Source organism: Copadichromis virginalis, linkage group LG2 (genome assembly GCF_057382275.1).
Source record: "Copadichromis virginalis isolate Kocher_CV1m ecotype Utaka linkage group LG2, C_Virginalis_male_GT1.1, whole genome shotgun sequence".
NCBI lineage: Eukaryota > Metazoa > Chordata > Actinopteri > Cichliformes > Cichlidae > Copadichromis > Copadichromis virginalis.
Window position 1 is genome coordinate 6,996,458 of NC_140619.1, and position 23,895 is coordinate 7,020,352.

At 40.7% G+C, this 23,895-nt stretch overlaps 1 protein-coding gene across 13 annotated transcripts in view; it reads left to right on the plus strand.

Moving 5' to 3' along the window:
• Nucleotides 1-206: 206 nt before the first annotated feature.
• prom1a (prominin 1a) overlaps nucleotides 207-23,895 on the plus strand; it is an 85,599-nt gene continuing 61,910 nt past the window's right edge. For all 13 annotated transcript variants that reach the window (XM_085469326.1, XM_085469323.1, XM_085469324.1 and 10 more), the window contains exon 1: nucleotides 207-782. In XM_085469326.1, the coding sequence (XP_085325452.1) occupies nucleotides 554-782 (229 nt within the window). In that variant the 5' untranslated portion in view covers nucleotides 207-553. The remainder of the gene's footprint in view (nucleotides 783-23,895) is intronic.

Here is a 23,895-nt window from a genome sequence, read left to right on the forward strand (position 1 = left end):
CGAATGATTTCCAGCAGACCCGAGGGAACAGTGCCTCAAAACGGCATTTCAATATATGTAAACTGTCTAAAGGTGGTTTTAACGTGTTCTGCCCCAAACTAATCTCTCCAATCAAAACGTTAGTAGGTTAGATCTTTAAGATTCTACTTCCTCTCCCCGGCAGGAGGAGCACCTCCCTCTGGACCCGTCCTCCCTTTGCAAACGGCGGCGCGCACCATCGCCCGCTCCCGTGACGCAGCGCATCCCCGTGCTGCACAGATGCCGGAGTGGAAGCGACAGGCGCGCTCATCCAAACGCATCGAATACAGGGGACGTGGGAGAAGATCGTCCGATTTGCGTCCGTCTAAGAGCTCCAGACCGCGGGGAACGATGCTCGGAACAAGTCGCTCGGTGGGAAGCAGGACTTAAAAAGCTGCGGAACACTTTTATCTGTATTCTCTCTTTTCCCCCACTCCGATAATAATCAAGATTCCGGGCAGTCGCCGTCCAGTTTTCTCGATCACTGAGAATTTAGTTCCAGTTTCACGACAGGTCGGTGTTTCGTTTGGACACGATGTGGAAGCCGGGAACCCTCCTCCTGCTGTTGCTGTGGCTGGCATCCGGCGAACTCCAGCAAGAGACGGAGCCGCGGAGACTCCCACCCCCAGGAAAGTTGAATTTCGGCTATGTGCCAGCGGGAGTTTACGAGACGCTGGCCCATTACGAACCTGGACCGATAGGGATTCTGTTCCACATGGTCCATGCTTTCCTGTATGCGGTACAACCCAACGCTTTTCCACACGGTAAGCATCCCCAATCGAGCTCACGGTGGCTACAGCACAACAAATGCAGACCGAGCCCTGGGCAACGTGTCTGAAATGTATATGGAAGTCATGGGGGAATAAGTTATGAGAATCTATGAGTGTTGTTCCCGCTTGGTTGTCTTGTGGGACGCAAACAGGGACACGAACAAGAAAGAAACTGCAGGTTATTATACTGGATTACAAATTGACTTTTTTAAACGTTTTTATGAATTAGGCACATAAATATTTATTCTAGTTTTGTGGATATTGGGTTAGGAATCAAAACTTTGAATTTTATAGCGCTTCTTCGGTCTCACTGCGTGAAAAAGGTGTCCACTTGCGGATTGGTCCAGTTGTGCGTCATGCGCCCCGTTCAGCGCTCACAGCACGCACTTGAAGGTGGTGTTTCTGCCTGCGGCGCACTTTGTGTCAGGATAATTACAATTAATGAGCCTCCCGCTGACAGCAGCGGTGCACGTTGTTTTTGCCTCTGTGAATGAACGTCGTTGGGTAGTTTGTTGGTATGAGCACCCGAAGAGCTTGAACGCGCATGGCTTTACATTTAATACAATTATACCTGGCTGCTTAACCACACCCCCACACACGGAGGTGTCTCTGTGTGTGTTTAATTGGGTATTGGGTGCTCAAAAGACTCTACTCCACTGCATGCATTTCAGTCGAAGAAACATTTTGCAGATTAGTATCTCTCTGAGTCACCTTGTTAATTGAGTAATCCCATAAACCCCTGCGCCATATGCTGTTGGCGTTTTTAGTTTTCAGTTTGTCACCGGCAGTTGGGGGCTCATGGCCTAATCCTATGGAGCAGACAGACCACTGCGCAGTGAAGCTGTTAGTTCATTCATGGGTGCACACACTAAATAATCCAAGGAAGAGGGTGGAAGTCATGTGGAAACAGTGGGATAGGATAATAAACGACAGTTCAGAGACATGTATGTTTAATTTCTTTGACTAGAAATTTCACGCAGATGTTTTTCTTTTTTCTTTTTTTGGGGGGGGTCATGAAAGGAAATTTTGCAAGTAAAGGTCATTGGTTATTAATAGAACCTGTGCATGTTTGCATATCTAAATCCAATTCTGTCAGGGCTGCTTTGATTATAAGGCTACAAGCTGGTTTGCAGGAAACCATTGGCCTTTCACGGCTTGTCAACTACATCTCTTGTGCTGCGCCATTACATAACTTGGAGTTATGTTAAAATCTATAAGATGAGCCAGAAGAAAGATCTGCACTCGGTTTCCACTCCAGTGGTTTGTGACTTGAAGTGGCGCAGATGTCAGAGTGGAGCACTGTTTAGGCTGGGTCGACCTGGGTGTCGTTTCTCTTCAGCCTGTGATAAGATACAGTGTTAACGTTGTTACAGCAGGCTTTTAAAGAATGAATCACTGAATCCTGTAGCAAAAAAGGCTCTTAAATTCTGTTCATCTGTTTCCTAATCACATCTGATTTAGAATCAGAATCAGAATCAGAATACTTTATTGATCCCTGGGGGAAATTATTTTTTGTTACAGTGCTCCATTTTAAACCAACATTAAGACAAGACAGACAATACACTAACTAAGAATAGTACAATATATACATATATATACATACATACATACATAAGTCACTCATAAATAAATAGTTGGAAAAGAAACATGTGTAGTTGTAGCAGCAAACAGTGTGTTAAGTGGATGCGTTGTACAGGGAGATGGCCACAGGCAGGAATGATTTCCTGTGTCGTTCAGTGGTGCTTTTCGGTAATCTCAGTCTCTCACTGAACGCGCTCCTGTGACTGACCAACATGTCATGGAGTGGGTGGGAGGTGTTATCCAACATTGTCTTTATCTTGGACAGCATCCGCCTCTCCGACACCACCTTGAGGGAGTCCAGCTCCATCCCCACAACATTGCTGGCCTTACGGATTAGTTTATTAAGTCTGTTGGCATCTGCGACCCTCAGCCTGCTCCCCCAGCATGCAACAGCATAGAGGATCGCACTGGCCACAACAGACTCATAGAAAATCCTCAGCATTTTCTGGCAGATGTTGAAGGACCTCAGTCGCCTCAAAAAATAGAGACGACTCTGGCCCTTCCTGTAAAGTGCTGTGGTGTTTTTAGCCCAGTCCAGTTTATTGTCAATGTGAACTCCAAGGTATTTATAGTCCTCCACAATGTCAACACTGACCCCCTGGATTGAAACAGGGGTCAAGTGTTTCCTGGTCTTCCTGAAGTCCACGATCAGTTCCTTGGTCTTTGCCACGTTGAGCTGCAGATGATTCTGCTCACACCACGTGACAAAGGAGTCGACCACAGCCCGGTACTCTGTCTCATCATCCCTGCTGATGCATCCAACCACCGCAGAGTCATCAGAAAACTTCTGAAGATGGCAGGTCTCTGTGCAGTGGCTGAAGTCTGTGGTGTAGAGGGTGAAGAGGAAGGGGGAGAGGACAGTCCCCTGTGGTGCCCCTGTGTTGCTGATCACCTTGTCAGACACACACTGTGGGAGACGTACATATTGTGGTCTTCCTGTCAGGTAATCAACAATCCAGGACACCAGAGAAGCATCCACCTGCATCGCTGCTAACTTATCACCCAGGAGGGTCGGCCTGATGGTGTTGAAAGCACTGGAAAAGTCAAAAAACATGACCCTCACAGTGCTCGCCGGCTGGTCCAGATGGGTGTAGACACGATTGAGCAGGTAGATGATGGCGTCCTCAGTTCCGAGACGAGGCTGATAAGCAAACTGAAGGGGATCCAGGTGTGGTCTTACTATGGGTCGCAGCTGGTCCAGGATGAGCCTTTCCAGGGTCTTCATGATGTGGGAGGTCAATGCCACGGGCCTGTAATCCTGGGGGCCACTGGGACGTGGCGTCTTTGGTACAGGGACGAGGCATGATGTCTTCCACATCACCGGGACCCTCTGCAGACTCAGACTCAGCATAAACAGTTTATGAAAGACTCCACACAGCTGGGGGGCACAGGTCTTGAGGACAAGGGGACTCACTCCGTCTGGTCCAGCAGACTTGCCTGAGTGAAGTCTCCTCATTTGCATCTCAACCTGGTATTGAGTGAAGGTGATGGGTGGGGGAGGGGTGTCAGGAATCTCACAGGAGGCAACATGTGAAGAGAGAGGCTGGCACAGTGGTGTGGTTCTGGATTCCAGGCTGACTACAGGTGAGGTTGTGGGGGTGGGAGCAGACACTGTGGTGTCGAATCTATTGAAAAACAGATTCAACTCTTTGGCTCTATTCTCACCTCATTTAAAGGGACAGTTCACTCCCAAACAAAACAACATCTTGTCTTTTGGAGTGATCCCACTACTAACTACCATTCATTTGTTGGGCATTTGTTTGAGATGATGATGGCTACAACAAATGTTTTATTAATTTTCTATTTTCTGTTAGAAAATGAAGATATTAGAAAATGTGCAAATGAACATCTTGCTATATATACACACAAACACACACACTAGTTCTGTGGATGTGACTTTATTTATGTATTTATTTTTGTGGATACATTTGGACCATGACAAATCTTGTTATTCATATCCCAATACAGACGAGCAGCGTCAGCCACTCATTCCTTCCCCAACATCTGGACCAGGTGTTTGTTTCAAAGGTTTCTCAAACCCATAATTGAAAGCAAAACCATACTCAGAGCATTAGCAGAGAATGAGTCATTTTTAATATTTTTTTGTAATTTATTTACAGTTGATTGACAAGCACTATATGGGCGAAAGTATCGGGCCACACCTTTAACCTTTGAATTCAGGTCTATGAAATCAAGCACCTTTCCATGTAGTCTGCCTTTAAAGACAATTGTAAAAGAATGGCCTGACTGAATTTGAGTGAGGTACTGTAATAGAAAGCCACCAGTGCAGCAAGTCAGTTCATAATATTTCTTCCTATCTAGAAAAGAATAGAATAGCCCTTTATTCTAGACCATGACACACCATAAAAAGTTACAGAACAGGGTCACCGAGTGCTGAGGTGCACAGTGCAAATGGTAAAAGTCAACAACGTTCTGCTCACTGAATAAATGCAGAATTCCAAACCTCTTCTCGGTATAACATCAGCACCGAAACTATGTGTCATGAGCTTCATGGCATTGGTTTCCATGGATGAGCACTGCAGGAGTAATGTGTAGTTGGCGCAGTACCTTTGTTGATGGAAAAAGGAGAAGGTTGAGCTACAGAAAAGGATAGCATACCATCCTTTAAATCAGGGGTGGGGAACTCCAGACCTCAAGGGCTGGTGTCCTGCAGTTTTTAGATGTCCTTGATCCAACACAGCTGAGTTAACCGGCTAAATTACCTCCTCAACATGTCTTGAAGTTCTCCAGAGACCTGGTAATGAATTAATCATTGGATTAGTTGTGTTGACCCAGGCTGATATCTAAAACCTGCAGGATACTGGCCCTTGAGGCCTGGAGTTCCCCACCCCTGCTTTACATTAACATGCAGGCATTTGCGTATATAGGTCTTACTTTTCTCATTTATCCACTACATCTACCTGAACATTGCTTTTGGTAGCACAGAAAACACAATTATTGTCATATTTTCAGATTTTTGAATAGACAGCAGAGTACTTGTGTTTCATGTTAATGTCAGTTAATGAAACTGTTTTCCTTTTTTAAATTATAGCTCCAATATCAAAGGTTTCATACATGTGCTATATCCCCGAGGCTTGTTCGACCCTTGTGGATTTTTATCCAATACAGTCAACAGCCAGTTAGGCTAACCCTATAAACAAGTGTGAGATGAACATTATGTTGATGAGTAATTAGCGACGCTCCATCATCACATCTCTTACTATCAGTGCGCATAGCACATTACATTGAGGAATGTCTTTATAATCTCATGAATGCTCAATTTAGTCAGCTGATGTGTTCATCACGCTGTATGTGCGGCAAGCGGCTCCGAGCTCGTAGGAGGTTTGATTAGAAAAGAAGCAACAAATGTCTTTCATCAGCACCCACACAAATCGAACAAACAGCGACATATTCTCTAACTTTTTTGTCTCCAACAGCTGCAGTGTGGAAGCCTCCAGGAGCTGTTGACGCCTCCCTCACACTTACCCACACTCTCACCGACACACAGATGCTACAATCCAATACTCAAGCTGATGTATAGGATCACAAACCCTTTTTACACTGCAATTTCACAGCAGTTATGGCTTTGTGATGAATTCTTCTCATTAGGATGTTGACTTTTTTTCATCAAAAGTGAATGGATACTTTCCAAAAAAGCCCAGGGTCCTGTGTAACCTCTGACACCAGAGGTTACAGATGCAGGGGAAGTAGTAGTATCGCTGTTGTGAATTGAAAAGTTTGCAGTGTTAGAGGTTTGAGCCCTACTCCCTCAAATGCACAAGGGTGCTTGAGCAGGACACTGAATCATCTGTGTTTGTTAAAGCAAAGGTGAATGATCTCAAGACCAATGCAGCAAACTGGTTTACGAGCCAGCTGGTAGGGAAATCGCAAGGAAAAGGAAAGGACTGTGCTTTCTTCTAGGCAGCGTCTGAACTTTCAAAATAAGAGCCAATACACTAGTAGATTTCAGATAGTGTCCTCATAGTGCCCGCACTCATCCTAATATTGCAAGCTCATTTAGAAACGTTTTCTTTTTTCTTTTACTCTCATCCAGTTTGCCTGTCAGGGGAATGATTAAGTAGTAATGACATGCTTTGCTCAAAAGCATTTCAGTAGAAAACATGAATGTAGGTTGACAATATTGATATCAACAGTATCAGAAAGCATTCAATCAATTCCCCTTCCCGAATTAGTAAGAATGTAAACATGACATAATAGTTGCATTTAGTTGCATCTATTTAGGTTTTCATGTCTGCTAATTAATCCTGGTGTAAGTCAGCCATCGCTTGAGAATAGCTGTGCATTAAGTTGCGTCTGCGGTTTTGAAATGTACCATTTCATGCCTGTGGGTGGGCGCAGCTGGGAAGCCAGTGCCAGCCATTATCGTGCAGCAGATCCCTGTTGGAAAGTGTTTCCTCATTAGTGTTTCCTTTTCTCAAGAAACCATGTTTAGGTGGAATTCAGACCACAGAGGACGTTTTTCAAAGAACCTAACAGTTGCCAGGGAAACCCATCACCAGTGATCATGACCTGTGTGATTTGCTTCACCTCGCTGGCTTGTGTATCTTACTGCATCATCATGATCATGAAAAGTACTGTGGAGTTATGTAGATTTATGCAGCTCAGGGTATATGGTCTTACCTAATGTTTGTTATTTAACACTCATTCGAAGGGAACCCAGGGTGGGTTTTTTTTTTCTCCAGCAAAGAGGCATGAAGCGACTTTAGTGTTCAGTGAGGGACAGGTAGACATGAAAGAAACTGAAGAGGAAGACTTCAAAAGATTTCTAACCAAGGACAAAGACAAGGAAGCTCATCGTGAGCTGCATTTCTGAGGTTTTTTCTTTCTTTCATGTTCTTTGGAAGAAATCTTAATATAGCAGAGTTTGTTTAAAGTTAAATGATGAGAAATCTCAATTAAGTAGCTAAATGAAAGTAAAAGGTTGGAATAACTAGGATTTAATCAGAAGATGTTAGTGTTCTCTCTCATTCTTGAGCGCTACAAGATTTGCTGGGATTTACAGTAACACCAAGGTTTTTATAGTTAACGAAATCTAAACTAAAAACTAAAACTAGATATAAAAACACATTAGTTTACAGAAATAAAATGGACACACTAAAACTCTGAGGGAAAGGTGTATAAAAAAAAAAAACAACTGAAAATTGTGCTCTCATACTGGTACAAATAATTAACTGAAAATTTGTTGACGTACACCCACCTTTATCTGATGCATTTTAGTATACCAACCAAAATCAGGCACAGAAGATTGGTATAACAAAACGCATGTGATTTACTTACATTTGTTTCAGCAGATAACAGGATAGCAACCTTCTTCTGTTTTTCACTTATCTCCTCATTTGTCTAACTGCTTTGATTCTTTGCTCATATTGTGGCTGCTGGCTAGTGGCTCACTCTGAACTCAGAATAGCTTCAACTTTAGCAACTTTGCTTTTTTTTTTAATCTTCTTTAAATTATATATTTACCTTGGTGAGGGTTATTTAAGTGTCCCATTATGTTTACTGTTACAAGCTTTCTTATGGTTGCCCCACCACGGATTACTTGAGTGGCTGATTTAGATCCCTCTCCATTTGATTTAATAATAATAATAATACATTTTATTTGAGGGCGCCTTTCAGAAACCCAAGGTCATCTTACAAAAAACACAATTAATAAAAGGAACAATAGTCATAAAATACATAAAATAAGTTAAAATTACAAAACAGAGCGTGACAACAGATAAAATCAGCATTAAAGCGAATAAGCCAGTTTAAACAGATGTGTTTTGAGCTGTGTCTTAAATATGGAGAGGGAGTCAATATTTCTCAGTGCAGGAGGAAGAGAGTTCCAGAGCCGAGGAGCAGAGCGACTGAAAGCTCTGTTCCCCATAGTGATAAGGTGTGAGGACGGAACAGTAAGATGAATAGCAGATGATGATCTGAGAGTGCGGGAAACAGTGGTGATATGGAGCAGGTCACACAAATATGAAGGAGCAGATTTATGGATACACTTGTATGCAAGAAGTAAGATTTTAAAATTTATCCTGGCTTCTATGGGCAACCAGTGAAGCTGCTGAAGAACTGGGGTAATATGAGCACTTAACGGAGTGCAAGTTATGACCCGAGCTGCAGAATTTTGAAGAAGTTGGAGTTTATGAAGGGACCTTTTAGGGAGACCAAATAGGAGGGAATTACAGTAATCAATACGGGATGTAATAAGACTATGGACAAGGATGGCAGCAGCATGGGGAGTAAGGAAGGGACGGAGTCGGTGAATATTACGTAAATGGAAGTAAGCAGACCGTGTTATGTAATTAATGTGAGACTGGAATGAAAGAGTATTATCAAGTATGACACCCAAACTCTTAACCTGAGGGGAGGGAAGGGTGGGAGAATTTTCAACGTTAATGGAAAAGCTGTAGGATTTGGTTAAGATAGATGGTGTACCAACAAGTAAAACTTCAGTTTTATTACTGTTAAGTTTGAGGAAATTGGAGGAGAACCAGGATCTAATCTCAATAAGACAGTCTGAGAGGGAGGTAGGTGGGAGGGATGAATTGGGTTTAGAAGAAAGGTAGAGCTGGGTGTCATCGGCATAACAGTGAAAATTTATATTATATTTTCGGAATATATAACCAAGAGGAAGCATATAAATAATGAATAAAAGAGGCCCCAATACTGAACCCTGGGGCACACCAGCAGAAACAGGATAGAGAGCTGAAGAATGGGATTTAAGTTGGATAAACTGAGTGCGGTCTGAGAGATAGGAGGTAAATCAGGTAAGTGGGGTATGACTAATACCAATGGAAGCTAACCGGTTCAGGAGAATATTGTGAGAAATGGTATCAAACGCCGCACTAAGATCAAGAAGGATGAGAATGGATAGGAGACCAGAATCAGCTGCCATCAGAAGGTCATTGGTAATCCTTAACAGAGCAGTTTCGATTTGTATATATCTAATGCTAATTTGTACACTCACTACTTTGTTGGGGCTCCTTTACAATGAATTTCTACATCAATGCATCATTGGCACTGCTGAGATTTTTGAGCTTTGATTACAGTCTTCAGGTTCTCTGTATTTTTGGCTCCAGTGTTTTTCATCTTCCTCTAGAGACAATACCCTGTAGAGAATGGGCTATTGTCTTTGGGGTTCAGGTCAGGCAAGTTGGCTGACCAGTCAAGTACAGTAGTAATATGGTGAGTAAACAATTTGGTAGTAGTTTGGCACTGTGGACAGATGCTGATGGAAAAGGAACACAGGATCTCCATATTGCTTGTCAACATAATATCTCCTGGTAAACTGCTGTATTGATTTTGGACTTGATAAAATACAGTGGACCACCACCTGCAACACCAGCAGATGAAATGACTTTCTAAAGACTGCAGACATTTCATCTGCTGGGTTTCAGACACCTTGGATTATGTGCCTCTCCATTCGTCCTCCAGGCTCCGGGACTTTGATTTCCAAATGAAATGCAAAACATTTACTTTAATCTGAAAACAGGCCTCTGGACCACTGAGCAGTGGTCTTATTCTTTTTCTCCTTAGTCCAGGTAAGACACTCATGATGTCTCTTCTTCAGGAGTTTCTTGATATTAGGAGTCCGACGGTTGCCGCTCTTTTCCTGACATCCATGTGTAGTGTCTCTTGATACACTGACACCAGTATCATTCCACTCTTTGTGAAGCATTCTCAAAATCTTGAATCACCTTGACAATCATCTCATGTCCATCTCATCCGTATTGCTTGTTCGCCTTTTCCTATCACACTTCTCTCTTTCACTCAGCTCTCCATTTATATGCTTGCATACAGCACTCTGTGGCCACCTAGCCTTTTCAGCAATGACCTACTGTATCTTATCCTTATTGCAGAGGGTGTTGATTACAGTCAACTGGACATCAGCAGTCTCCCCATGATTGTTGCTGCGTATAATGAACTAGACTGATAGAAGATGGGTATTTATACTTTTTGAATAATTGTTTATTCAGACATGGTTTCTGATGACAGAAGAATTGATCCTGCTGGTAAACGCATATAGTTTTTTCTAACTTTCTCTTACCATAGCAGCAAACACTCAGTTTTAAAAAACCAAGGCAGCTAGTTATTTTTAGTCACATTAAGAGAGTTCTACTAATGTGAACATTATTTCTTGCCTTGAATTTTTTGCAGAAGCTGATTAACATTATTATAGCTTATGAAAAAAAGTAAAATGATAGGAATAACAGATTATTGCGGTGGGATTAGACTGCAGACACTGACCCTTTGGCATTCTGTGTTTTTAGCTGAATGTTTTACTAGGTTTACAAATCTGAGAATTTGCTGACGAAATACTGATTTGCTTGTAAAATTGATTATGGCACTACATCCTCATTACTCTCCAATATATGTGGCTTTACAAAAGTAATATTTGGAATCTGTCTGCCTTTTGGAGGTTGTTTGATACATTAAAAAATGAAGGGAAAAAGATGACATATGCAGATGAGAGAGAGGTTGGCAGGGTTTAGGTTATTTCTGATGTTTGACCTTGAATACAGCTGAGGCTGTCCACTCTTCAGGGTTTAATTTGACTCAACCAAAAAGCTAGTGTTGGATATTGAATTGCACATGCCCAAAGGTCATTCATAGCACATGAGAATGACTGGGTGATGCCAAAGGCCTTGTCAGATAACAGTCTAGCGCTAAAGTGATTAAAGAGAGCGTCCTTCATTTGGAAGGTCGTGGCTTGAGCCCCTTGACAGCCAGCATCTGTTTTGCTGAAGTGTCCTTGAGCAAGATACTGAGTGTATCTGCTACTGACCCCATCGTTTCTGTTGAGGAGGGTGACTGGGGGGGATCACAGTAAAGAAGGAAATATGGGAAACTAAGTCATGAGTGGTTATTTTTTTTCAGCATTTTTCCAGCCAGTTAAACATTTTCCTAATTAGAGATTTTCTCAGCAGAAGGCACATCTGTGGAGATTACTATTAGATGCTGTGGTGATTCGCTCAAAGGGGCTTAAATTTACAATCACGATGTTTGGCAGATCTGAATCAGTTCTCTATTCATAATACAAGTCAGTGGATAAACAGATGACTTCCAGAACAATATGTGCCCACATGATGGGCTGGTGTCCTATTTTGCACGTTTTGTTATGAGACACAAAGATCCAGTGAAAAAAATTAGGCTTACTTGCCAGACCAAATTCAACAAGTATTTCAAGTCTTTACTGTGTACATGTCTTGCTGAGTAGGTGACACAGTGGAAGCACTGTGCATAAAGGTAAAAAAGTGAATGGATGGATTCTTATATAGAACCTATATACTATACTTAATTCTACTCTCTCGGAGTACTCAAAGCGCTCTATACAACATGCCACATTCACCCAATCACACCCATTCTCACAAGCACTGTCTCTATACATAGTGCTTTCTAAGTACATTCACACTCCGATCGGAGAGCAACTTGGGGTTAATATCTTGCCCAAGGATACTTGACATGCAGACTGGAGCAGCCAGGGATCGAACCACCAACCTTCCAATCAGTAGTCAAAGGAGCTTGCAAAGAAAAGCGTCTGGACTTCTTTAAGTTGCTTGAAGACGTTTCACCTCTCATCCGAGAAGCTTCTTCAGTTCTAAGGTCAAATGGTGGAGAGTCCCAGATATAAACCTAGTGGGAGTAACCCCCCACATCAGGGGGTCCTTTTGTCCCCCACATCAGGGGGTCCTTTTGTCCCTCTGTGGGGGGTTACTCCCACTAGGTTTATATCTGGGACTCTCCACCATTTGACCTTAGAACTGAAGAAGCTTCTCGGATGAGAGGTGAAACGTCTTCAAGCAACTTAAAGAAGTCCAGACGCTTTTCTTTGCAAGCTCCTTTGACTACGATGACCTGGATGACTGAGAACCTTCACAGACACTTCCAATCAGTAGATGACCTGCTCTACCTCATGAGCTACAGCCATCCCGAAAAAGTTTAGACTGAAACCAGTATAAACTATGTATGCAACCCGTACTTAAATTTTGCTGTACAGATCTCAGTTTCAGGATAGCTTGTTGATGGTACTGGCAGGTCCAGTAGATACGACACATTTTCACAAACAGCTGCTTTTTATATTCAAAGTTTTTCACATGTTTGATTTAGTAGTCTCTGTTTTATTGTCTAAGTTCAGTTGCTGGTAACCAGCTATATCTGGTCTTAACTATCTAGTGTTTCCCTGGGGACAGGTTGGTCAAGTTGTTCAATGTACTCAGTATCATTCATTTACATCAAGTCTCTCTCCCTACTGTTGGACAGGCTCTAATTGCTCTGTTTGAACTACAGCTGGTAACAGAAGTTCTTGTTCTGCCTTTGAGATCTGCTTCAAGCTCCAAGTAGAACATACGTGGAGAGCTGGTGCTAGAGTAGAACAAGGACTGCCATCTGCAGCTGTAGTCCAAAACAGGGAAACGCAAGTCCATCCACAGAATAAAGAACTTACTGGACAGGCAGTGATTGTTGCTCTGTTAAATTGTCACAAAGTTAAGTGGTAATGTTCATTAGTCAGCTTTCTTTAAAAATCTGCCAACCTCCTGTTCACAAATACAATGTTAAACTTGGGGAAACTGAACTGTTTTCTGGGGAAAAATACAAAATTACAAAAAAAACAAACCCAAGCAGACACAAGGAGACAGTGCAAATTCCACACAGAAAGACCCCATCTGGCTGCTGGATTGGAACCCAGGCCCCTCTTGCTGTGAGATGAAGATGGTAATACACCAACAAATGGTAGTCCATGTTCTGCTCTGTGTAGCAGAACCAGCTCTCCACCTCCTGTATGTTCTACTTAGAGCTTGTAGCAGATCTCAAGCGCAAGAACATGAACTTCTGTTACCAGCTGTAGTTCAGAGTCTATCCAACAGTAGGGAGAGAGACTTGGTGTGAGGTAAGAGGGCCCTTAATCACAGGGGGTGGTGTGGGTGAATGGTTGGATGGTATGCTAACATTGCCGGGGCTTTTAAGAAAGTTTACTTTTGTGGTCACAAAGACAAATGAAATTCTTCAGACATATTTGAGTTAGAATTCTTTAATCATTATTACTTTTGTTATTGGTAATTTTGTTACTATTGTTATACTACTGTCAAGCATATGTGTAATAAGAATCTTAATAATAATTTATATATTATTGTAGGATCTACTGTACAATACAAAGCGCCTTGAGGTGACTATTGTTGTGATTTGGCACTATATAAATAAAATTGAACTGAATTGAATAAGAAACCAGCTGCTGCTACCTGCTGTGCATCTGTAAGCACAACATAGGCATAGAGACCATAGAGGAAAGAGACCGTTTATTCCAGGAATAAAATAAAAATGTACACTTTTATTGCAAAAAAAATATTCCCCCCAAAATATTTTATTTCTGTTTTACAAAGGCAAGAAAGGAATACCAAATCCCTTATAAATCTTTTATCTGCCGACAGAGAGAATTATGAATAATGGTGATTTGAGCACAGACTGAATGGGAAATTTTGTTCTTCTGTTTGGCCTTATGGAAATTGGCATTGAGTGTTTTGGGGACTTGGAGATGCTATTCGACTGCGTACCTTGGAGCAATCTGTGGGGAATGCTTGGGGGGGGGATATGTCTTAAACTCTTGCTCACAAGAGGTGAGCGTACAGTGGGCCAATCCTTCTGTCAATGTCCTCAATGATGCGGATGCTGTACTGGTCTTCTGTGGTACTTGTCAACATAGGTTCTTACCCTCACCTATGGCTACAAGCTCTGGATAGTGACCAAAAGAGTAGATTGCACATAAAAGCTCATTCTGGAGGGGCTCAGAGTACAGCTTCTACTCCACAGCAAAAGGAGCCACCTGAGATGGTTTGGTGTCTGACTAGGTTGCTTCCTGGACACCTCCTGGGTAAGGTGTTTTTGTCACATCCTACTGGGATTTCAAGTGTCAAATCTCTGATTATTGATATTAATATCAAATTTTTTTGCAATATTAATGAAATTAACCCTACTGCATAATATTTTGGAGAACCCCAAAAAGCTAATGAATCATGTATTCAGGGAAAAATAGCAGATTGAGTCTACTTTAAAGATCGTTCGTAAACATATTATAAGCCATAATGATCTGATTAAAGCACTTCAACATATGTAACACAAGGACTGCTAAGAAATATTTTGTCACCTTCCTCCTTACATTATAAGTATTTATCATCTGCTAAGAATTTTTGTGTTTTTGTCTGCAGACAGGCTAAAATATGTACAATATTAGCGGATATATGTGCAATATTCAGTTTATAATTAATTACTGTGTGTAGAGTGTTTAAAATATTATAAAAACACAGATTTGGGGCAACTGCATCATGTTTATCGAGGCTTCTGTAACACATATGTAGAGGAAACAGGGTCACGTTGCTGCCTTTTTCATTATTTTGTAGAACTACTGCCCTGAGGCCCATGATGCAAACATGTGAGGAACACTTTCATGTCCTCCAGTATTTTAAACTTTTCATAGCTTCCATCTGTTACTAAACAAGATCTGATACGACTGTGTGTGGATTTATTATCATCTCATTATCTAACCATCTATTCAACTGATCTGTATGTTTCACAAATCCTTAATGTAACAGAAAGATACATTTTTGTTTGCAAAATCTGGTTCATTTTTAACAATCTTACTAAACTGCCAGGCTATAAATAAACTGCTGTGTAATTTAGCATCACTGCATGATTCCCTGGCCCAGTCATACTCTTGGAGCATCTGGATGACAGAAAGTGATGTGTATGGTTCTTCTGCTGTGGTTTTGTGCTGTCACACACAGTTGTGTCATTGCACTGACAGTGATGGTTGTTAGTGCTGGGATGCTTGAGGACACAAACAGGGACAGCCTTAGTCGCCTGTAGCATAATGGCAGCTGATTGCCACAGGCGATGTGTCACTGTGTGCAGCACAGTGCTAAAGAGGCTATCACAGGTGAAAATGTACACTCGGCCACACAGATCTCCTTGTTTCAGATATTTTGTCATGGGTTACACAGACTTACTCTTATTCCATGTATACTTGGTGCAGTCGGCAGAGGTTGATGCCAGTCTCAACTTTTGATACTTTACATTTGGAACCAGGACAACGTTGACGAATTTCCTGAAATTTCACAACAGATGGTTGGTTGAGAACAGAAGCATATTAGGGCTGCTTAAAAATGGAGCTTGTGAGTGGGGTAATATACGTTCACTGTATAGTTTGTTTGGCAAATATTGATAGGACCAGGCTGAATCAGCTTTTGCCTTCAGAACTACCTTAATGTTAATGCTGGAAACATTCCTCAGAGATTTTGGTGTGTGCTGTCAAGATAGCATCCCACAGATAGGTCACCTGTCATCATCCCCATGCCTTAATGTCTAAATGCACTGTGTTGCTGTCATTTGATTGGCTGATTAGATATTTGTGTTGATGAAAATCTGAACAGGTGTATCTCAGGATTCCCAAGATTAAAGTTTTTCAGGATTTAACATTTTCAGGGTTGCATCAATGTAATTACATAGACAACAATGCTTGCCATGTATAGCAATATTATTATAAATATCAACACATTCTTGGTCTGATTGTTTTTTTTGAATCTGGATCAATAAATTATGTTTTCTGTTACCTAAGATTTTTCTCCTAATGCCAAAGGAACATATCTTTACCATGTGTTTGTTGTGGTATTTAGTATTCTGATAGGTTGATAGGATAAATGAAAGAAACATGCTTTTTCTTCCTATCTTAAACATGTCTAGTAGGTAGAGTATACAGACTGCTAATGCTCTTGTCGCACAACAGGATGTCTTCCATTTAAGCTGCTGCTGCCCCAGCTTTGTAAGAAAAGATCACACTGCATAATGAGAACAAAAAAGTAATATTGTAAAGCACTTTAATTCCCTGCCTGCAGCTCTAGCCCTGTGAATAGATATCAAAATAGCCTTTAGCTACGTGTTGTTACACTTGAAATGGATCCACAAATCTGGGATTAGTCTTTCTGAAGGCTCAGCGAGGCAGGTGAGGTAGCCAGCTCTAAATGAATTGCCTCAATGCTAAATATATTACACAGCCATTTAAAGAGGACAAGACATGTTTAACAGCAAATTATTAAACACCAACAAATCCAAGCTTACCCGAGGAACTGCGAAAAATCATTTAATAAATAAAATGGGCATGATATTATTAATTTTGCTAGTAAAGGGAGATGAATTGTTAGTTTTTTCTGCTCTAATAAATTGACTTGAGTAAAATGATGAGACGTAGCTAGATTAATATTGAGGCAATCATACTGTCAGAGGTGACATCGTTACAGCAAGTCTACATTAGCAACAATCTTTAACCTTCACCCTGCTCTTACTTGAGGTCAGAGCATCAGCTGGTGGATACAGAGTCTGATGTCTCGCTTGGGAAAAATATGTAAGGGATTTGTTGACTGACACTCTTCTATTTTCGGGACTAAATGTGTGAACCATCACTGACAAGTTTGCTTTCGGCTTTCCACCAGCCTGCTAGTGCAGGCATTCAGTGTTTAACCTCCCAATGAATCGCCTCGAATTAAGAGCAAATGTATTCCTATTTCCTATTGACAATTTTGTTAAAACTAACAATAATTGGAAAATTGTAAATTGTTTTCCAGAGTAAGGATAATTATCATTAAAATTACATGGTTTTATATGACAGAAAATGAGGACAAAGAGAGATGAGGATCTTTAAATTGCCTAACAAATTCCATCAATATGTTCTCATTATTGGTGGTAACTGCAACACAAGAGAATCGTTATGAGTTGTTGCTTTTAAGACCATTCGGACTACTAGCTCATCAAGCAAATGATTTTATAATTAGAGCTGCAGCACTGAAACAGCACTCGTTCGTTTTTGTCCAATACTGAAGAAACTGTAGGACTCTAGCAGCACTGCACATCACAGTGTTGGTTTGAACCTTTTGAAATGAAAAGCCATTCAGTATACCTTTCAGTCTCAGTGTTGAAAGATTTCTATCCGGTTTAAAGGGAAATGCGTACTTCAATAGACTGAACAGGCAGTTTATGAGAGAAAAGTGATGCATCTCATTTAGAAGGTTTGCTTCACTAACGGCTGGCATATTAGCAGATGAAGTAAGGGGAGATAAGAGCTGTGGCATTAAGATAAGTTGAGACATTTCAGGGTAATATTATAATGCCACCATCAGCTTAAGCTCCCAGCTATCTGACAGTGCAGGTGAGAAATGTGGCAAAGCCATACATGGGGACAGCACAGGTAGAAAATCTAAAGATCGTTGTAGTAAGAAAAGCTGTGGAGATATGGGCTTATTTAAAGAAAGAAGCAAAATTGAAAGGAAATAAATGCAGGGAGTTTGCTGGTGAAAGAGCTGTCGGTTCCCCAGCTGCTGCTAAAGCCCTGTTTCATTCGGGAACGTCATATTTGGGTCAGGCCTGGGTAGCCAAGCAGGAGAGTCGAGACGAAGCAAGCGGCTCAGTCCTGCTGAATGGATGGCAAGTCATGCATTCTCTGTCCCTTTGTTCCGCTTCATTGGTGGGTGCAGCGGTGCCTGCTACGAGTCGACTCTGGGGACATGGTGAGTTGTAATTGCAGATGTGTGGCGAAAGAGGGTCAACCTGCCAACTCCAAGGATGACTACTCTAAATGGTGCTCTTCCTTCTTTAGCCGCTCGTCACAACGCTTCGCAATATCCTTGCACCCTTCACTCAGCGTTCCAGAGACTGTTTCACTGAGTGGGATGTATCACAGTAAGACGACTATGCCACACTCAGAGACTTTTGGTGTGCAGCTGAATTGTGTGTTTTCCTTTGCTCCGAACTTACCGTATGGGGACTGCTGAGTCCAGCTGGTTTATGTAAAATGTTTACTGAAAGTAAAGCTTGGCGCTTGAGTTGGCTCCAAACTAATTAACACCATGTCGATGCAGCTACTATTTACAATAAAGGATGGCAAAAAGTCAAGTGCTAGCTGATTAAGCAGCACTTTGCGGTGTTTCCCACACAAGGTTTTACCCTGACATTTTGCCAGAATATATAAACCAAATCGTTAGACTACCACCACCAGCAGTCAGCAACTAGGTAGATGATATCAGCCAGGATTGATCCTTGCTTTCACGTTGTTCACATCAAATTCTGATTCTAACATTTGAAAATTGCAGAATAAATCCAGACTTATAGGACGCATAAAGGTTTTTCCAGTCTTCTGTTGTCCACTTAATTGCACCTAAGTGCATAACGGTTATTTTTCCTCATTTGAATGAAAGATGCTATCTGTGGTGGATTTAGTAGTCGACAAACACCTAGTTAACTGGCACGCCCAAGACCTTCCTGTCTCCATCTTAACGATCGGCTTGCATTGTTGTGGGAGCCTTCAGTGTATCATTTAACTGCTTCCTCAGATTGAATCTCAAACCTCACTCTACAGTAATCCTAGTATTTTCTGGAGAGCTGCTCCAAGCTGGCTGGTACTCAAACCATAAACTGCTGCAAGTGGAGATTCGGTTCATGTGCAGCTACACCAAGCTGAAAGAGGCTGTAGAACAAAGACTACCAATGCCAACTGCTGTTCAAGTTACTGGCATTGGAACCTATCCACAGGATGATGAACTAATGTATTGCTTATTTGTTTGTCACAAAGCACTTGGCAAATATATTTTTACAGCAGAAACTTTTGAAGGGACTTATTTAATAACTCACTCTAGGAAAGTGTGTGTGTGCCTCTTTTCACTGCGCACATGCCTCCTTCATCTTCCACAAATAGAATCCAAATTTGTGGGAAGCACTTAGTTTGTATATCTCCTCAACAATCAACATGCCCTATCATGTAGAAATGATAGGCTAACTGTGTTTGTATGTTTTCCAAACCTTTGGGAATTTGATATCAGTATATTACTTTATAACAGCAGGCACATTCAGTGACAGCTTGAGGGCTTCCTCTCTTATCAAAGCGTGGAAATTGTATCACAATGAGAACTTTATGACATTGTAACGAGAACCGTATTGCTCATGCTTGTTGACTTTACTGTATAATTTTCTATAAAATAGATAGGATAAAATAATTTTATGTGCTGCAAATACTGTGCTTTGTTTGTGATGTGGGTTGACAATAATAATTTTGGCATGTAGAGTGCACTCGGAGCACTGTGGCTATTTCTCTAGAGAGAACATGACAGAATTTAAATACATCCACAACAAAAATTAGGAGCAAACTGTAGTTATGGCGACGTGTGGGGAAACTGACAGACAGTAGTCATCAGCATGAATGGATCAAGCATTTAATAAAAAAAAAAAAAAGAAAGAACCTGAGTTTATATCTGACAAGAAAAATTACATCAACTGGAATGAGAATGAAAGTTTGTGTGTGTATGTGTGTGTGTGTGTGTGTGGGTGTGCTTTCTCCTGTTATCTGTCACCAGGCAGCCATTAGATTGTCTCCTGTGATTGGTCAGTCTTCACCCTTTGCAGGTCATTGGTCCTGTCTGTCATTGTCACCTTTGCAGCATTGCTTCAGCCTTGATTAGCTGATGGTAATCTGGGTCGTTGTTTACCTGGGCCAGACTGCAGAGACAATCCTCTTGGTTGTCAGGCAGTAGACATGCTGACCAGACTCCACTACAGACTACATGTGCCTTGGTACTTTCAATTAACTACTTGGGCTAAAGGTTAGAATAGTAGGCTCATGACCGGAAGACCTTAATTCTGACTCACTGTGTATATGTGAGTATATACAGAGCTGAGGTTCTTTTTCCTCTCAAAATCACTTCTGTTACAGTTTTAATTCATGTAACATTGTGCTATAGTAATTTGCTCTTACAATACAAAATGTCGCCAAAAACTGGCTCGAACATGGGGCTTTTAAGAAAGTAGAAATTTTGACTACATCTAAAGGCAGATTTTATATCTGGTCAGATATAAAAGTCACACAGTATCAGAGCTAAAAGCTTATGATTATAACCTTCTCCCGGCTGCATCACACTGCCTTTCTGACCTTTTTGCTCTTTTATCTTATGAGTCTCTTTGCATTGAGTATCGTGAAAATGAATGATACAAATGAGAATAATGGTGCACACCTTTTCAATGTTCCTTCTTCAAGCATTTGTGACAATCCAATAAGGTTTATCCTCATAAAGAGGCTGAGAATGTAAACAGAGAGCTTGAGAAGATTTTAAATTCTTTTAAAGACTAACTCAGCTACCAGCCAATTTCACCATATTTTGTGTTCATTTGATTTAAATCTGGTCTGTTACCTTTGCACACAGAACGAGAGAGGGGAAACAAAGAGAGTCACCTGCTTGGATTGTGATTGAAATCTGGACAATGGTCTAAGTAGTGGTCCACATTTTAAAAGCCTGGCCAATTATCTGAGCTGTTACACATAAATTCCATTTCAATCAGTACTTATCATTACTGATTTAAATAATAATGCAATCCTTTGGCTGCTGTTGGCACTCACTTAACAGTTACTGCTCGTAGCCTGCGTCAGTCTCCCACTCAGATTAGGTAATGCTAATGTCACACTAGGGAAAACACTGGAGGCAAAAGTATTGAAACCATGTGCAATGAACTACACACTTTTTGTTTTTATTAATATAGAGTGATTGATATAGTGCAGTAATATAATATAGTGCAGTTAATTTCAACCTTACAGTCTTTTGATTGTTTTCTCTTACATCTGAATTCCAGAATAATGTACTTTAAAAACATGGGCAGTATTAGCATTTAAAGAGTGAGTTTATACGGTGATATTGTGTCATTTTAACGCAAAAGCAGCAATTTAAAAAATAAATCTTTCCGTGGTGACTTATTTAATAGTTATTTAATAGATAGCTTTGCAACCTTTTAGCATTTTAGTATTGTTTTGAGATTTAATTCAGCAAATGCTCTCATCCACTGTGCTGGGCATAAACTCGTGGAGAGGTGGAAGTGCTCTGGTCTGGTCTCATAAAAGAAGTCCATATTTGCTAAACTCCATCTTTTCTTGTAAAACCAAACGGCCCTTTTTGAAAACACTTTTGATAACATATACATTTTCTCTTTCAGTCTGGTTTACTGAGCTCTGGCACTACTATGTGAACAGTCACAAGGAGAAAAATTAGCCATTTTCAAGCATGGAAAGAAACTTGAGCAAACTTTACATTCTAATGTGTCAGAGGTGTTTTAAATGCTATTTGTCAGTTTTACATGAGAAGAGAGTAATGACTAACTGGTTGAGTTGACAAATATATGGGACTTTAAACCATGGTGCAGTAAAAGAAATACGCTGTCTAACCAAAAATGGTTTTAAATCAGTTTTCTTTTTATCACATGAAATAAATGATCATGCATGGGCTTCCTAATAACTGATAAGCGTGTCTTCCTTAACTGAATGGCAACTGAAACATCTGAGACAGCAGGGTTTTTACCTGGGGAAGTTCAGAGAGGAAGCAAAGTGATTTTAGGGCATCAGTATAGCTCGCTGGGCTGAGTGTGCAACCCATGTGCAGAAGGGCCACTGTTGAGTTTCTGTTTCCTGCGTGTCATTCCTGCTACTCTCTCTGCCATCCATGCTGTCCTGTTGAAGAAATGAAGGCTAAAATAAATAGACATTTTTGTTTGTCAAATAGCCATAAATGACAGGAAAAATGTTTTAATCTGTATATCTTTACCACAATCTAAACCATATCCAGTGGACGGAAATGCAAAACTCTTGATCCAGGTATCTTCTGGATACTCGAGAAGCCCCAAAAATGTGTTCTTTGACCCCAAAGGCTAAACCATCAGAGTAGCTGATGGGTTCACAGACTTTTTTACTATTAACATGTTTTAGTCATGGGTTCATCTGGCCCCTGTGCGAGGTGAGTATATTTATAAGAACTGTAGGAGTCCAGCTGTATATGTAGTCAAAAGCCTCAGCTGTTCACATAGAACTGTCCTCTACACACTCACTTTATGTATCTAGACAGAAAAATCCATCCCCATCATCTTTCATGCACTAACATCAAGATCTATCGTAAGGCTGTGGAGTATTCTGTTTAATTGAAATGTGAGATGACTTTCTCATGGCAGGTTAAGTCATAATTCTCAACTAATACCTTTTTTATTAGTTACACACAAGAAAAGACACACACTCTCAACCTCTCAATCACTTTAATTCTCCATATGTCACGGGTGGGAACATTGTTGCATTGAAGTAAAAGATTAGCACTTTTAAATTAAATGCCTCTCCACCTCATATGAGTGTGTCTGTGTGTTTTCTCCCCTGTCGTCTTTTTAGTTGTGTAAAGTTAAGCCAGATTGTTTCTCCATAGTTACAGGTTCTATGGTAACAGTGTGTTTATCCAGTGTTTTTAACATGAAGCTCATGGGAAGTCAGCTCGGATGCTAACAGTCAGCCCCCAGGACACACTCACAAACACATACACCTGTTCTACTTTACTGGGAGCTTTTAAGTTAAATGTCAGCAAAGTTTTTACTGCCAAGCAGAATGTGTTGGAAGAATAACCCAAACCAAGTATTGCATCTGCCTCCTTTCTATAGGTTGGTAATTTGTTATTATACATATATAGTAGCCTTATGACCACACGGCTTCAAGGTGATGTCATGTGAAATGGTTTTCTCGTAAACTCAATATGTTGTATTAGTTGTAAGCAGATAAACCAAAAAGTGACACCTCGTGGAGTGTTCTCTTGTATGCCAAATTCAACATCTTGGTATAAAGTAATCAGGCTCTTGCCAAAAGGCTCATTTTTTTATACTGTTACAATGGATGCTCATATTTAAGATGGCTGAAGTTTCAAATAATAAGGTCAATGGTGTATACTGTACCACAGCTTTAAATAAACCCTATTAACAGAAGTTTAGCTGTCAAAAGCAGGTAAATCATCATATTGTTATTTTTGACCGCTCGGGGCCACCATACAGGTCCTAACCACCAGTTGCACAAATTTTCTGTTTATGAGCGTCAGCCAATCAAAAGGAAACTTGCATAAAGACAGGAAAAGGAGCTATAATACTTGTTTCAGACAGATGATGAACTGAATAGGTGTACCCAGGCTCATAGATGAACATTTTGAATAATGAATTTTGCAAACCTGACAGGTAAATGCTGGCAAACAGAAATATTTTTCAATTTAATGAGTTTACTTCAGGCCACAGTGTGGGATGGTTATAGGGAACATGGTGTGGGTTTTATTCTCCCAAGCTTCTTAGATTTGTTTTCTTTTTTCTTTTTAAATGTGTCACTGAGCACTCTGCTACACAGAATTAATACAGGATTCTTTGAGCGGTTTGAGTGCATAAATTGAGTAGAAAAGTGCAATTTACCATTTCCCACTAGTTCTATTTTGAAGCCTCTTTTTAAATGAACAATGAGAGAGCCTCGACATTAATTTCTGTGGTCACCTTGACATAAAAACTGCATGTAGAGAAACGACAACAACAAAAAACAGATTTGAAATTCATGCTGTTTCTCACCCAGAATAAAAGGTTTAAAAAGTTTTTTTTTTCCTCACAAATATCCAGTGTTGGTACAGTTCTTTTTTTTTTTTCTGCTCAACCATTATAAACA